At 35.6% G+C, this 15712-nt stretch overlaps 1 protein-coding gene across 1 annotated transcript in view; it reads right to left on the bottom strand.

The window, feature by feature from the left end:
* l(2)k05819 (transmembrane protein 94-like protein l(2)k05819) overlaps positions 1 to 15712 on the bottom strand; it is a 740582-nt gene that overhangs the window by 124830 nt on the left and 600040 nt on the right. Inside the window, exon 19 of the mRNA XM_090398052.1 lies at positions 15178 to 15386. Within this exon, the coding sequence (XP_090254178.1) occupies positions 15178 to 15386 (209 nt within the window). The remainder of the gene's footprint in view (positions 1 to 15177; positions 15387 to 15712) is intronic.

Here is a 15712-nt window from a genome sequence, read left to right as displayed (position 1 = left end):
TTTAGACATTGCATCTACTAAATAGTTTTTGAAAACCTCCAAGCTGCATTGATCTCTTTTCCAGCTAACTCCTCATTCCATGCTACACCCGCAAGCTGTCTCCTGAGCTCTTCATAATCACCCCCCCCCCCCTTGTAGTTCCACGTATACCCTTTTCTTGGTATATGTGGTTACAGTCCTTGCACTGCTGGCAATAATCACCTCATGGTCACTCTCACCAATTGGTGAATGATTTAACACCTCATTTATAATTACATCCTCTGATGAGATGACCAAATCCAAGACCCCTAATCCTCGTGTGCCCTCTGTTACATACTGTCTGAGGTAGTTATCCCTTAAAAACTCAAAAAACTCATTTTCTTTACTTCCAGTTGCTATCTCTTCATTCCAGTCTATATTGCCATAATTAAAATCACCCATAATGATCACCCTTTTCTTATTTGATTGGCTTATTTCACTATACATTTCACTATCACCACCATCCACATTACCAGGTCTATAACTACATCCCACCAAGTATTTGATTCTATTCAACTCTATCTCACACCATACTGCCTCAAAACCAATGGCCCTATTTCCCTCTTGCATCTCTACCTTGTATGGACATAACTCTTTCTCTATCATCAATAGCACTCCCCCTCCCTTTTTACCTCTTCTATCCTCACAAAACATATCATACCCTTCCATCTCTATTCCTGTCAGGATGTCGTCCTCATCTAACCATGTCTCACTTATTCCGACAATCATTGGGTGAACAGATGCAATTAGTGCAACCGTTTCATCCACCTTGTTTCTTATACTTCTAGCATTGGTATACAAACACAACAGCTCATTTCTGAATCTACAGCTAGTTCCACTGATACCACTCACTCAATGTGATCTTTCCATACTGGACTGGGGCCATTTCCCTTTCTGCTTCTTCATTTTAGAACCCTTTTCAATTCCATCTGTTTCCTCTTGATCCATGGTCATCCCATTTCTTTCCTGCCTACACATGCTCTCACCTTCTCTTGGAGCATCCACCTTTCTCACGCTGTGTACCCCTGTTCACCTTGAGCCTCCCCGTTTCCCTGATCCTCTTGCACACCCATTCTCCCATTTTCTATACTCATACCACTCACTTCCCCATTCATATCCACTTCTTCAATCTCTCCTGCTCTTCTAAATCACTCCCCTCTCGATCTGATTCATTCTCTCTATTCACTTCTCTACCTTCCAGCAGCAGTCTCTCCAAGCGACTCACACCATAACCACTCAAATGCAGTCCATCGCTCCCATACAGCTCACTTCGTCCCTCAAACTCATTCCACACATTAACAAACTGTACTCCCATCTCCTCACACATTTCAGCCAGAATATCATTCATAATCCTTGCTCTCTGCCTCATTTCACCACAATCATACCTAGGGAACACACTGACAACCCTTCCTGTCACACTATTCTCTTTTATCTTTCCAAGCAGCCTCCTGATATTCATTCTGACATGCTCTTTGTTCTCTCTCAAATCATTTGTACCAATTAATACTATTAACTCTTTTGCTTGCTCCCGCCTCATATCCAATTCCTCAATCACTCTACTCATTTTACCGCCTGGAAAAGACACCTTGTGCATTTTATCCTCTAGCACACCTTTAATAATGGAGTCGCCATACAACGCCACTCACTCATCTTTCGTTAACTCTTTCATGCCATCATTATTTATTTTAATAGTATTGACCTGAATTCTCTTAATTTCATTACGCATCCATTTCATTTCTTGCTTCATCCAATCCAATTCACTTTCCGAATCTCGCGACACATTCTCTCTATCATTAAATCTTTCTAACTTTCTAACTCTCGACCCCCCCCCTTCTCACTTTCCCTCTCATTCATCCTTCTTTGTTTCCATACTTTCGGTCCAACATACGTCCAACTTTCACTATCATTCTTCTCACTTTCACTCTCATTTATCTTTCTTTGTTTCCGTACTTTCGGACTAACATGCGTCCAACTTTTGCTATCATTCTTCTCACTTTTACTCTCATTCCTCTTTCTTTGTTTCAGTACTTTCCAACATGCGTCCAACTTTCACCATCATTCATTCATTTTTCACTATCATTTATTCTTTCGATTTTTTTCACTTGTGATTTCTGCGTCACGCCATTTCTACTTTCATTCGTTCTCTCAATTTCGTTTCTTTCCGCCACTCTCACCTCACTTTCGTCCCTTTTAACATCCATTGCCGTTTTCAAATCGCTCTTTTTCTTTTTTCCTGATTTTTTTAACATTTTTTTGTCTCTCTTTCTCACCATCCTTCTCTTTTTTCAAACGTGCACTTGCGACAGAATCATTACTAACACTTTCTGTCATCAATTTCATATTTGCATTCATCAGTTCCTTACTCGTGTCACACTTCGCACATACCCTTCTTCCATCTGCGCTAAACATCCACAAATCAATTATGTAATCGAAGGAATACATATAACAGACCTCACACTTAACGAAATGAATGAAATCTAAATTAAAATCATGGAATGACAATGCCACTGCCATTTTTTTTTTCCCCTGCAGGTTACTAGGTCTAATAATAATGATTTCGTAATTAAGTTTAGGCAAGAAAAGTCCCCCACACTAATAATACTGGTAGCGCACAACGTTTACAGCCGCTCTTACTCAAACAATTACGAATATATACTTAATTATTCCTAGAATAACTTATCTCAATCAAGAGCTGTTCTTATACACGTCCACTGCGCTTGGCTCACTAGCGCCACCACCAGGTAAAGGTGGCAAACCGTTACCTATAGGAGTTTGGCAACTCCTATAGGTAAAGATGACCTTGCTTCTGCCTGGTATCTCCAACTCTGGGCCTGGCTCCCACTGAAGAGACCTCAATAAAGGTTGAAACTAGTCTGGGTAGTGGCCAATCCCTTAATGCATAACAGTATACATATCCACAAGGAGATGTGTTTTGCATTATGGGAGATACTGGGATAGGAGTGTTGGTAGCTTGCTCCACCTTTGCTACGAGTTGCCTGGTGTTGTACTACTTACCCAGGTAAGATAGTATCTCCAACTCTGGGCCTGGCTCCCACTGAAGAGACCTCAATAAAGGTCAAAACTAGTCTGGGTAGTGGTCAATCCCTTAATGCATAACAGTATACATATCCACAAGGAGATGTGTTTTGCATTATGGGAGATACTGGGATAGGAGTGTTGGTAGCTTGACCCACCTTTGCTACGAGTTGCCTGGTGTTGTACTACTTACCCAGGTAAGATAGTACAACACTATATTCAGTCCTGAAGATATTTTCAGGTGCAAACTTTGTTTGCTCTCACTGGGATAAAGGATTAAACTAAATTTATTATAGTCTAACCTAGTGGAAAATAAATTTTCAACGAGAGATTCCTTCCTTTCTCTCTCTCTCTCTCTCTCTCTCTCTCTCTCTATATATATATATATATACCTTCATTGTTGTTTAATTTTTATGATTGTCGAATGTTACATGGATGATGATCTATGATACGTGAATCAAAATATCTGTAGTTAATCAATCTTAATAAATATTTTTCAACTGTGTCTACATGTATAGAATGAATAACACACAGTTTTCTCTTAATAAATGAAATCAGCTGAGATAACAAGCAAAAATCATGAATGATGCATTATCAGGGCTGTGTAAGGAGAAAGGGGGTGCAGTTTAATGTGTGCAATACAATCGAGGGATGGATGGAACTGTATAAAAGTGCAAGACTGCATTTAAATGGATTGGTCTGAGTCAGCTGGAGAAATTGTTGCTGAAAAGGAGTGTAATGAGTAATGTGAACAAGAGATGATATGAAAGAGCAAGAGAATACAATAGCTGAGACAGAAGTGCTTGCAAATGGAGAAGAAAGCAAAGTGAGAAATGAAAATGTGAGAACAGGAATGCAAGCTCTTTTTGTAGGATCATAATCAAGTTAGGCATATGTATTTCAATCTCGAAGTAATAAATTCATTTTATGGTCATATGAATTGGTATCTAAGACAACAGTGGTATTTCCCTTGTTGGCTCTGGTGATGACTATGTTTTTATTTCGTTTTAAGGAGTTAAGAGCTTTCAGTTCTGATGGTGGGATATTCAAGTCCAAAAGTTTGGCATCATAGATTATTTTGGCTATTTCGAAACAAAGTCTATTGGTTTCAATATTGGACAGATGGCTGATGTTTCTTTCAATGTTGGGTATGAAATCTAGATATGCAATACATTTAGGCAAAATGGCAAAGTTATGACCTTGTGCTAATACATTTCATCTTCTCTTAACGGATGGTTAGATAAGTTGACAACCCATTTTTTGGGTCGGTAATTTGTTTGTATTTTTCTTAGATAGCTCTAACATTGTAAGGTATTTTTATATAGATTAACATTGCATTTTACAAATGCTTTGATGCCCACATTTTTTGAAATATTAGTAATCAATTGTAGCAATTCTTGATTTAACATATTTGACAATTCAGCTTCTAATTTTGTGATTTTTATAATATTTGTTGCCAATTCATGTTTAGAAACTTGTAACCGATTAAGCAGTAAGGAATGGCTCGCTTTTTGATAAATTTTATGAGCACCTGGTAATTTGATAACTTCCTTTAGTTTAGCAAACATGGGAATGAGTTTATCGTGTCTGCACTTTTTAAAAAGAAGATTCTGGCACATAGCTTACCCTGTTTCAATTGAAGTTTGTCTAGTAAGTTGCTCTTCTGTGTTGTTAGTTTCCCTTGAAGGAATAAGACTATTATATAGTGAAACTAGTGGATTATTCATAGCTAAACATACACATGCAAACCACAGTATTTAAATTTTTAATGTAAATATTTTGTCCAAGTATCTTAGGACATCATAAGTAAGTCAGGGTGCATGCTTACAATGGAATCCCACTGTGCAGTAGCGTGTTATAGACTTAAATTAAATCTATCTGATAAAAAATAAATTAGATTAAATTGAAATAAAATAACATAAATAAATTTATTTTACACAATTAAGGATGCCAATTTCCCAGACTTAAGGGATAGTAAGAACGTCATTATGGCTTAAATTGGGTCTGTGACATATGGCTTCAGCACTTTCTTTATATAAATGCTCATGTTTATATAAGGATCTATGTAGAAGTTTGGTGTTTTTCCACTGGATCCTATGGTTTGGGTTTTCAACTATGTGTTGTGCGAGGCCAGATTTATGCAGTTTGAGTCTGTCCATAGTAAGACTTCTTACAGGAACATGGAACTTCATAAATGCCAGGTAGCATCAAACGTGAGAGTTTGTCTTTAGGAGAAGGAAACAAATTATAGATCGGTTGATTGGTTTGTAGGTAGCAGCAAGTTTGTATTTTCGTGAAAAATTGTCATGAATAACCGTCAACACCTAAGCTTATCTGTTAGAGGGAAAAAAACCAAACTTCTACATAGATCCTTATATAAACACAAGCGTTTATATAAGGAAAGTGCTGAAGCCCTACGTCACAGACCCAATTTAAACCATAATGACGTTCTTACTATCATCCCTTAAGTCTGGGAGATTGTCATCCTTAATTGTGTAAAATAAATTTATGTATATGTTATTTTATTTTAATCTAATTTATTTTTTTATCAGGTATATTTATTTTAATTTAATTCTATAACATGCTACTGCATGGACAGTGGATTCCATTATAAGCATGTGCCCTAACTGTATGTTATTCCTAGTATTGTTTGAAATAGCGATGTCCTACAGATAATTAGAACAAAATATTTACTTATTAGAAATTTAATTACTGTGATTTAAGTGTATATGTTTAGTTATGGGACAGAAAGACAGAATAAGGAAAATTGTGATGGTGTGGGCACCATCATCACATCATACTTGACTTCTCCCCTTGCATCCCAAAGGATTGGGGATGCAAGGGGAGAAGTCAAGTTAAAAGAAATATATGAGGTAAGGGTGATAAAGATGAGCAAATGGGGGGTTAGAGAAGTCAGAACTCAGAAACGACATGGATAGCACTGGTTACAGACTTAAAAATGAATTCCTCTTCTTATTTATGAATGACATGAGCACCAGAAATAAAAGATGAAATTGTATCATAAATTTAGTTGAATCCTTTATCCAAGTGTAAGCAAACAAAGTTTGCACCTGAAGTATCTTCAGGACTGAGGCAACTCGTGGTAAATATGACTTCTCCATTACTTCCACCTTAGTATCTCCACCTCTAAGTCTGGTTCCCACTGACGAGACCTCAATAAAGATCGAAGCCGGTCTGGGTAGTGGCCCTTCCCTTAATGCATAGCATTATACATGTCTGCAAGGAGATGTGCTTTGCATTATGGGAAATACAAAGACAAGTGATGAGAGCTTAGTCCACCTTTACCATAAGTTGCCTCAGTCTTGAAGATATATCAGGTGCAAACTTTGTTTGCTTATACTTAGATAAAGGAATGAACTATATTTATTAGTCTAACCAATTGGGAAAAACTTCCAACATCTTTCTCTAAATCCAGAGTAATTTAATAATAAAGTGAGACACTTTTTGGCAACTCGCATAGGTAAATATGACTTCTCCATTACTTCCACTTAGTATCACTACCTCTGGGTCTAGCTCCCACCGATGAGACCTCAATAAAGGGCGAAACCAGTCTGGGTAGTGGCCCTTCCCTTAATGCATAGCACTATACATGTCCACAAGGAGATGTGCTTTGCATTATAGGAGATACTAAGACAAGTGATGAGAGCTTAGTCCACCTTTACCACGAGTTGCTTCAGTCCTGAAGCTACTTCAGGGGCAAACTTTGTTTGCTTACACTTGGATAAAGGATTAAAGTAAATTTATTATAGTCTACAGTGTTCTTCCCAGAAAATTTTACCAGTCGGGTGGAATGAAGCATTAACCAGGCATACAAAAATTTTGAATGAGTTAAGAAAGACCCTTTTTCATAACAAATTAAAATAGTAATTTTATAGGAAATTACTTCAAACAAGAATAATATTTTATATAGATAACAAACAAGACTAGGATTTTTCTTATTTTCTCATTAAGTAACGAAAAACCTTGTAATGCTCACAGCTTAAAATGCTATACATTAATTCTTCTCTTCTTCTTAGAAGTCCAGTTTTCAGCAGCTTTTTCATAGTTGGATCGTCCCTCCAGTGAAATCAGCATCAGATTATTTAGAGTGTTCTGACTGATGCGATTCCCCATACAGGTGTTTATCCTTTTTAATGCAGAGAAACCCCTTTCACATTCAGCTGTACTCACAGGTATGGCCAGTCCAACAGCAGCTAGTTTTGCTAGATTTGGAAAAGACTCTTTGTGCTCAGATGTTGTTGCTAATTGCAGCAGTATTTGTTTTGGATCTAGATTTTTGTATGACTGTCCATTAATCATTTTTGATGCAACTGCCCATTCTAGTTTATTACTTTCATAGTTTAAAACTGCAGGACTTCCATTTCTAGAATAATAATCAAAAAGAATCTCAGAAGCCTCACGTTGATCATGACTTTCTGCATTGAAAAAAGTCTTGAAAAGCAGGAAATGATTGGCATATATGAAAATCTTGCTTCTAGGTGTTTAATAATTGTGCCTATGTATTTATCATATGTTGTAGTCTTAAATGTAATAACATTAGAATCTGAATAATCAATGTGAAGGTCTGACCATTCACATGAAAGATGCTGATGAAGATTTTGAAAATGACTTCCAGGAGTGTCTTTCAATTCCATGATGGATAGTTTTCTGGCTTCTAAGACTGGCTCTATTTCAGTTAAGTCAACATCTTGCCTTTGTCATGATCTAGATAAGTTAGATAAATGCGGTAACACATCTGAAAGCATCATTAGTGAAGCTACGAAATTGTATGTTCTGATATATTTACTTAAACCTTCAGCTGTGATATCATTTTGTTCGGTGGCCTCACTTTCCAATGCAGCTATAACACTTACCATGCATTCTCTTAGAGACTGTATTGCAGAATCATGAGACAGCAATCTAGTGTCACTAGCCATTTTAAGTTTAATCTGAGGACTGTTCAATATATTTTGGATTTCGGTTAAACCAGCCATCCCGACTGAGGAATTTTGGAAGAAGAAAAACAATTGCCTTAAGATATCATTAAACATGACTAAATAAGACACTTCAGCAGCTGCTTGGGTACTAGCAAGAGAGCTAGTCGTTGGTTTACACATTAACAGCTGACCATTAGTCCATTTGTTTTATCTTTGAGCAGTTTTGCAACTCCCTTTTGCTTTCCAATCATGACAGCTGCTCCATCAGATCCTAAGCCCACCAGATTACAAGTTTTTAAGCCTAGACTGCCAAGGGTTTCAATTATTTTGTTAGCTATAGTCTCAGCTTTGCCATCAGTGATATTGCAAGTTGATACAAAACTAACCTTGACCTCTTTTCTAAGTTGACAAACATATTTAATGTACACAATCAGCTGTTTTCAAACTGAGATGTCTGTAGTTTCATCACATAAAACACTGAAATAATCTGCAGAATGTATATTTTTCAGTATTTCAGATCTAATTTCTGATGCTAAAATATCAATCAACTCTAGCATTATTCTTTCTGAGGTGTAATGTGCATTTTTACCAACGTTAAGATGTTCTAAGTAGGAACAGCCCAAAGCCTTGCAATGCTCAAGCAATTTTTCAAATAATGTAATATGTGGTAACTCATTTTTCGCTAACCAATACATAGATCTTAAAGCTCCCAGAAAAGCAGCTCTCTGCAAGTTATTCAAAATTGAAATTGATTTTTCAATTTGCCCTATTCCAGTTTCTTCTAGTATACATTTTTCAATTATATCTGAACAAGAATCAGTGTGTAACTTTCTTCGTTCATGGTCAACCAAGCTTTCTTTTCGAAGTCTTGTGAATGGCATAGTTACCCAAGTCACTTCCTTGTTTGTGGGTTGTCTCGTTCCGTATTTCATACATGTGGAACACATCATTCCATTATCTTTCACCACTAACCAATGGAATTTTTTAAACTACTCACTGTTAATACCCGATAAGCTGTGTTTAGACGCACATTTTACATTTGAAAGAGACTCTGCAGAAATCGATGATTCTGTTGTTGGTTTGGTGTCTTCGCTACTATGCTTATCGGTTTCATCTTTCTTAAAATAACTTAAGAGTGTGGTTTTCTGACTTGACTTTTTACTCATTATGGGGTAATTTAATAAATACAAAATATCACTGTTATTAAATTAATCAAACAAATCACTGAATTGTGCCCTGACAGTAATACCCAAGACACATAATGTGCATTATGTAGCAATTTTACTATTTATAAGTATTAATTAGTAGGAATGGGAATTGGTATCACTTGAGACTGATGTCATAGTCCTTGAGAGTTTCAAGAATTCCCTCAGATCACAGCTATATTTGATGTGCAGGCCTATTTTCTTTTCCAAAATAAAATATTAAATACTTCACTCACGATCTTCGGACAAAAACCATTATTAAGAAAAATAAATGTAGATTTTTAACATCAATAATATATTTAGTTTAATCCTTTATCCACGTGTGAGCAAACAAAGTTTGTGCCTGAAAGTATCTTCAGGACTGGGGTAAGGTGGTGCAACACAGGACAACTCCTTGCAAAGGTGGAGCAAGCTACCAACACTCCTATCTCAGTATCTCCTATAATGCAAAACACATCTCCTTGCGGATATGTCTAATGTTATGCATTAAGGAGAGGGCCACACCACAAACCTTCAACATTTTTAACATCGATTTTTGCCTTCGATTCGAATTCGCTTAATTTTCACAATTTATTTCTTTCAAACATCAAAATTATGTCTCTTTCATAAAAGATCTTCTTTGCAACCGATACTGTTATATTCGAGATCGCGATTTTTGTCTTCTTCTGTGTATGGATTGATGTGGATCAAAGTGAATATCCAAAGCTCTCGAGATTGGTCTCAAGAGTATCGAGACTTTCCGGTCCGATTTCTCATCACTATTAATTAAAAAATGTCTTAAATTATTTTTCCATTCTTGCTCATTATTTAGCCATGTCAATTCACAACATTAATTAGCCAGCGGTCAATAAAACCAGCCGGGAAGTTTTCCCATTCAAAAGGTCCTGGAGAGAACATAGGTCTAACCAAGTGGAAAAAAAACTTCCAACAAAATTGTATCAGTTGAGTTCATTTGCCTGAAAATTGCAGAAATACATGAAACATGGCTCAATGAAGATATCATTATAGGCAGCAAAATAGCACAGTATGATATTTTTCCTCAGTATAGGAAGAGCAAGAAAGGAAGGGGTGCTACTGATAATAGCAGGGGAATTATGACTTTATAAGGTCGAAATCAAGTTGGAAATAGTGGCAATGGGGTGAGGTAAAAACTGATGACTGGATGAAATATTTAGCTGGATGCTGCTATAGCCCAGGGACTGTGAAGGTGAGAACAAAAAAATGTATAGGTAAATTGGCTTAGTGAACAAGAGGACAATCATTATGGGTGATTTTAATTATGGTAATATATAAACTGGAATGAAGAGATAGCACCTGAGAACAACGAAAATAAATTTCTTGCATTCTTGAGAGGCAACTATGAGGGACATAATGAAAGACAGAAGAATTGAGATCATAAATGGGGTGCTGAATCTTCTTCATTTGAGTGTGCATGAGGTGAGCACCTGGATGACCGCTAGACATATGAAGATTTCTGTGATGAAAGGCTGTATGCCACAGCAAAGCCAGTAATTGTTTCAGTAAGGAAATACCGTGAGTAGACATATTCCTTAAAATTATAATAAACGGAATTAACGTGAGTTAATTCCGTTTATTATAATTTATGTAAAATATTATTTATTAGTAGAATTTTCGTCTGAGTATCACATGCATCTTCAGTACATGTAAAAAGGCTAATTAAAACAATAACTGACAATTTTCAAAGAGCACCACTTAAGTAGCTCATGTAAAATAACTAAACAAGAGTCATTGAGTTTCTCAACTTATTAAAAAAAAAAAACCATATACATATACGAGGGACGTCCAGAAACTAAGTTCTGTTTTTAAATATTTTCACTACAGTAGTGATGCAATCGCAATGATGTGCATGCGTGCTGAGTTTGTTGATTCTTTAGCAAGGCAATGGTGCCATTTTCAGACATTCTTGCAGTGCACACGCTTCTTGGTGTGTGTTTATAATGTCTAAGAAAATCGGATCGCCCGCTGCAACTTCTTGGATCAAGGCTCCGCAATCAACGCAAATATGTACTGCCAAATCCTTAAGAAACTACATCATGCAATCCAGAATAAACGATGTGGCATGCTTACCAGGGGCGTTGTTTTGATTCATGATAAAGCCCACCCACACACACACACACAGCCGGCGTAACACAACAACTTCTCACCACCTTTGGCTGGGAACAATTCCATCGTCCGTCATATAGTCCTGAACAAGTGCCAAGTGACTTTCACCTGTTCAAACTTCTGAAATCTTTCCTTGGTGGCCGGCGGTTTCAAGATGACGGTGACGAGGTCAAAGAAGCAGTCAATACGTGGTTTGCATCACAGGTGGCAACCTTCTACGATGAAGGTATACAACTCTTGGTGCCCCATTATGATAAGTGCCTGAACAATGGCAGAAATTATGTAGAAAAGTAGTGAAAGATGTCTACTTTAATTTCCAATAAAGTTTTTTTTGTAAGTATATTTTTGTTTCTCTGACAGCCCGTAAAAACTTACTTTTCTGGATGTCCTTCGTATATAGATACAATTAAAAAGTTAGGAAAGATTAGCTCAATTAAAGAGTACTATCTCCCATAAAGGGGATAGATGTAGACCATCGGATCTGTTTAAGTTGGGCGAGTGAAGTAAAGTTTCGCATGTTTCTTTATAAAGCCATTCCATGAGGGACCGATTTTTGTGAAGCACTCTCATCTTGTTCCAATGAACTCTATGTCTAGTGTTGATGGCGTACTCTGCAAGTCCAGACTGTTCAGGTTCAAGGTACTGAGTATACGACTTGTGTTCTTCTATCCGAATAAAAGCAGATCTTCCCGTTTGTCCGAAATAAGATAACCCACAAGAGCAAGGAATTTGGTAGACACCTGGATGACTTAGATGTGGAAGCTTATCCTTTGGAGAAGTGAGCAAGGTGGCAATTTTTCTGATTTCTTCCAAAATATTCCAAAGATGAAAAGGATAAATAAGATAGGTGTAAAAAGAAAGAATAAAAAGATTAAGCATGCAATCTAGAAAAGAAGATAATATCATAGAGCAGCACAAGATGAAAGGTAATGATCTGTTACACATGGCATACGGAGAGCAGGTGGGGAAGGTGACAAGTTGTTAAAGACAGCAAAAGTGAGTGAACTATGAACAGAAATTATATAATTTGGCCACAGAAAATTCAAAGCATGGCCCTTGTGAAGAAAAATCAGAAAGCCCTTGCGAAGCAGAGGATCAATAGGATATGACTAAGACACTAGTGTGAATCAGAGGAGAAGAGGATATGATTGAGATATATAAATTGCTGAGGGGTTGTGATCATATCAATACAGAGATTTTTCAGAGAATGGAGGGAGATATATAGTAGAAAAAGAAGCCATCCCAGGTGTTGAATAAAAAGGATGTAGGCAAGACAGTGTGAAGCAAGTCATGTATGGTGGTTGGTAAATGGAATGCACTGAGTGATAATGTGGTCAGTTCAGAAGCAGTGAATGCATTTAAGGTGTAGTTTGTTGACTTTTCTGTGTGATAAGGATCTGTAGTGAGTCTTTTGATTCCATAAAAGTCTAAGGTTAATAATAATAACACCACCTGCAATATTAATCCTTGTCATACATGTTTTTACTATTCTATAATCTTCAAATAACACGAAGATGCTCACAATACTAGGAAAAATTGTGTAAATAAAAAAAGTCCATTAAAAAAAAAGTGTTCATTAAGAAACAAATTATGCCAACTTTTATCTCAATACAAAAAGAATATCTTTTTTTTTCCTTTTTTTTTTTTTTTTTAAGAGACAAGAGGTCTAAAAATAGTGGCTGCAGAATTTTTCTTGAGAATCAAAGACAGAATACATAGTTTACAGTACCTAACTAGGATAAACCTTAAATGTCTCAAATATTGATTAAACTAATGTTCAGACCACCACAAAGTTCTAAAAAAGAAAACCTCAAAAGGAGATATATCAATACCACACTGCATTATCATTGTAAGAAGTCTGACAAAATGAAAACATTAATCCACCTAGCACACAATTTATGATCTACTGATTGTCTATTGCAACGAACTAAATTTCATTATATTATCATTCTCCTTCTCACAAAGAGAAAGATCATACATCCATAAATATCATACATAAAGATAAGTACCTCTGATAGAATGCCAAACTTTTACATTATGTTAATTCAATGTTTTAACATTATATTAACAGAAAGTAAAACTTTTCAGAGAATAATTTTCTTCCAATATTTCTTCTATTTCTCCTTTACGTGATTTGTTGTACACTTCAGATACAAAAAGATTACAAAATATATCAAGTTTGATAAATATGCTCTTGCCCAACAGAAAATTTTTTCAAGTATGACTTAGGTCTACTGAATCAAAACTGAAAACATTCACAGAATGTCAGCTCTAAAAAAAAAAAAATAAATAAATAAATAAATAAAATAAAATAAAATAAAATAATAATAAAAAAAAACTGCAAAGCTCTACTTTTATTCTAATCCCTGTGGAATTCACTAGTTAAAAGAGTGCATTTAGAAGCATGGCCATTCAAATAGGGAGGTGTCACATAATAATAATAAAATATTAATTTCTGTCACACTAGAATGTAATTCTAATTACTTGCAGTACCTTGTCCTTACAACCACATTTCCCAAATAAGATGATTTTGGATGCAGCGTCAAATATCTTACTAAAATCCAAATAAATCAAAATTCTTTCCTGCATCCAGTCCAAACAACAAAAATTTGTAATGGTATCATAATAACCAAGTTTGATAAATAGGAACTCCCTAAACAACAAAACCACTTTAAATTAATTTCAAGTGAAATGCCAAAATGGAAGAGAACTAGAAGCCCATAGTTCCTCATTTTACCCACATACACACAATGCACTAGGGCACCCTCTATATGAGGATCATTTCAAAAGGTATACACACAATACTCCTGTATTTAAATCAAACATACATTTAGCAAAATAGTCTTATAGATCTTCAACATAATCCTCATTCTACCTTATCACGCTTACCCAATGTTTAGTTACGTCTTGTATTATTGTTAAAAATCAGCAAATCTTTTTTGCTGATGCATTTCATAAGTTAGGTTCCTTCAATAAACCTCATCAATGATAGTGAAGTGTTTCCTACAGAGTAGTTCATTAAAGGGAACTGATCAAGCTCTTGAAGGCTTGTGTCAGGACTCTATGGGTGGCACCATTGCTATCTGTACTACTTTTCCATACTATACACACTTCATGTGAAGCATGTGACCTCACATGATCATCATACAAAAAAAAAGTGCCCAGCTATGTACATGTCAAGTCTATTGATGCAAATTTTTAAGCACAAAATATGATGCAGAAATGTGTGTAATATGCTGCTGTCTCATGTCTCAGTTGCATTACTATCTTTAACTGAACCTTTGGGTGTTGAAGCCAACATTTTTTGGGACAAGGAGGTTGGTACATTGGAACTGAGAATTGATTTCTCAGTTCTGGGATCAAAATCTCCCATTTATGTTTGTCTAGAGCAACAAATCAGTTCAAAAACTGATTATCATCAGTCTTATAATGATGATGAAGCAGTTCTTTTGACATCTTTTATCTTATTTTCTATCAAGTGATGTTGAACCACTTGCAAGTAGATCTTTCTTTCCAAGATCTCAGTCAGAATTATGAAAACATATGCAGCTGATATTTGTTATGTTTACAATTTTGTCATATTTTGTGCTGCAGTTTTATTTTTTATTTTTTTTATGGCAGGCTTCTGTATTATCATCCATGTCTCATGATGGCCTGCAACTTTCTTTTTAGTTGTTGTTTGTGAGTTTTTCATTTTCACATTTATGTAGTCAGCTCTCACCATTCAGACTGACTACATAAATGTGATATAAAACCTTGATATCATAAGCTTCATGAAATGCAAATATGATATGTTTTAATTAAAAATAATAATAATACAAATTTTAATAAACCAATAATAATACAATACTAATTACCTAACATCAGCTTGTAAAAAAATTGGCATATTATGACAATTTGCAGCACTTCCTAAACAGCACACAACTTCTCCGTACTCTTGCATGATGCAAATCATTTCTTTTGTTGCTTCTGGTGTACAATCAGTAAATAAAGACACAAGCAAAGGAACATTATCTACATTCTCAATGTGAGGTCGAATATTCTCTATACCTTTGGGGAGTTTTGCCTAAAAGTTAAAAATTTCATTTTTTTTTTTTAGTACATACTGTATTAAGTATTAAATATCTCATTTTCATGTGCCAATTAACATTTATGTTAAATGATACTAAGCCATTTGTGTTGCAAAGATAATAAATAAAAACTGTAATATATGAAACATTGGTAATCCCATATATCCTAGCACAAGATGCTAAGAAATTCTTAAGTAGCATTTATCTCACACACGCGCACACACACACAAATGATGGAATACATGGGTGAGGTTGTGAGAAGAAAGACAATTTCTACAAGGGCTCAAAAGTGTTTGATTTGACTGTTATTTATTGTTATTTT

The sequence above is a fragment of the Typopeltis vanoorti genome, chromosome 9 (genome assembly GCF_054136105.1).
Source record: "Typopeltis vanoorti isolate ZY-2024b chromosome 9, IOZ_Tvanoo_1.0, whole genome shotgun sequence".
NCBI classification, from domain to species: domain Eukaryota; kingdom Metazoa; phylum Arthropoda; class Arachnida; order Uropygi; family Thelyphonidae; genus Typopeltis; species Typopeltis vanoorti.
Note: the sequence above shows the minus strand (reverse complement) of the source record. Positions and strands in the feature narration are given on the sequence as shown.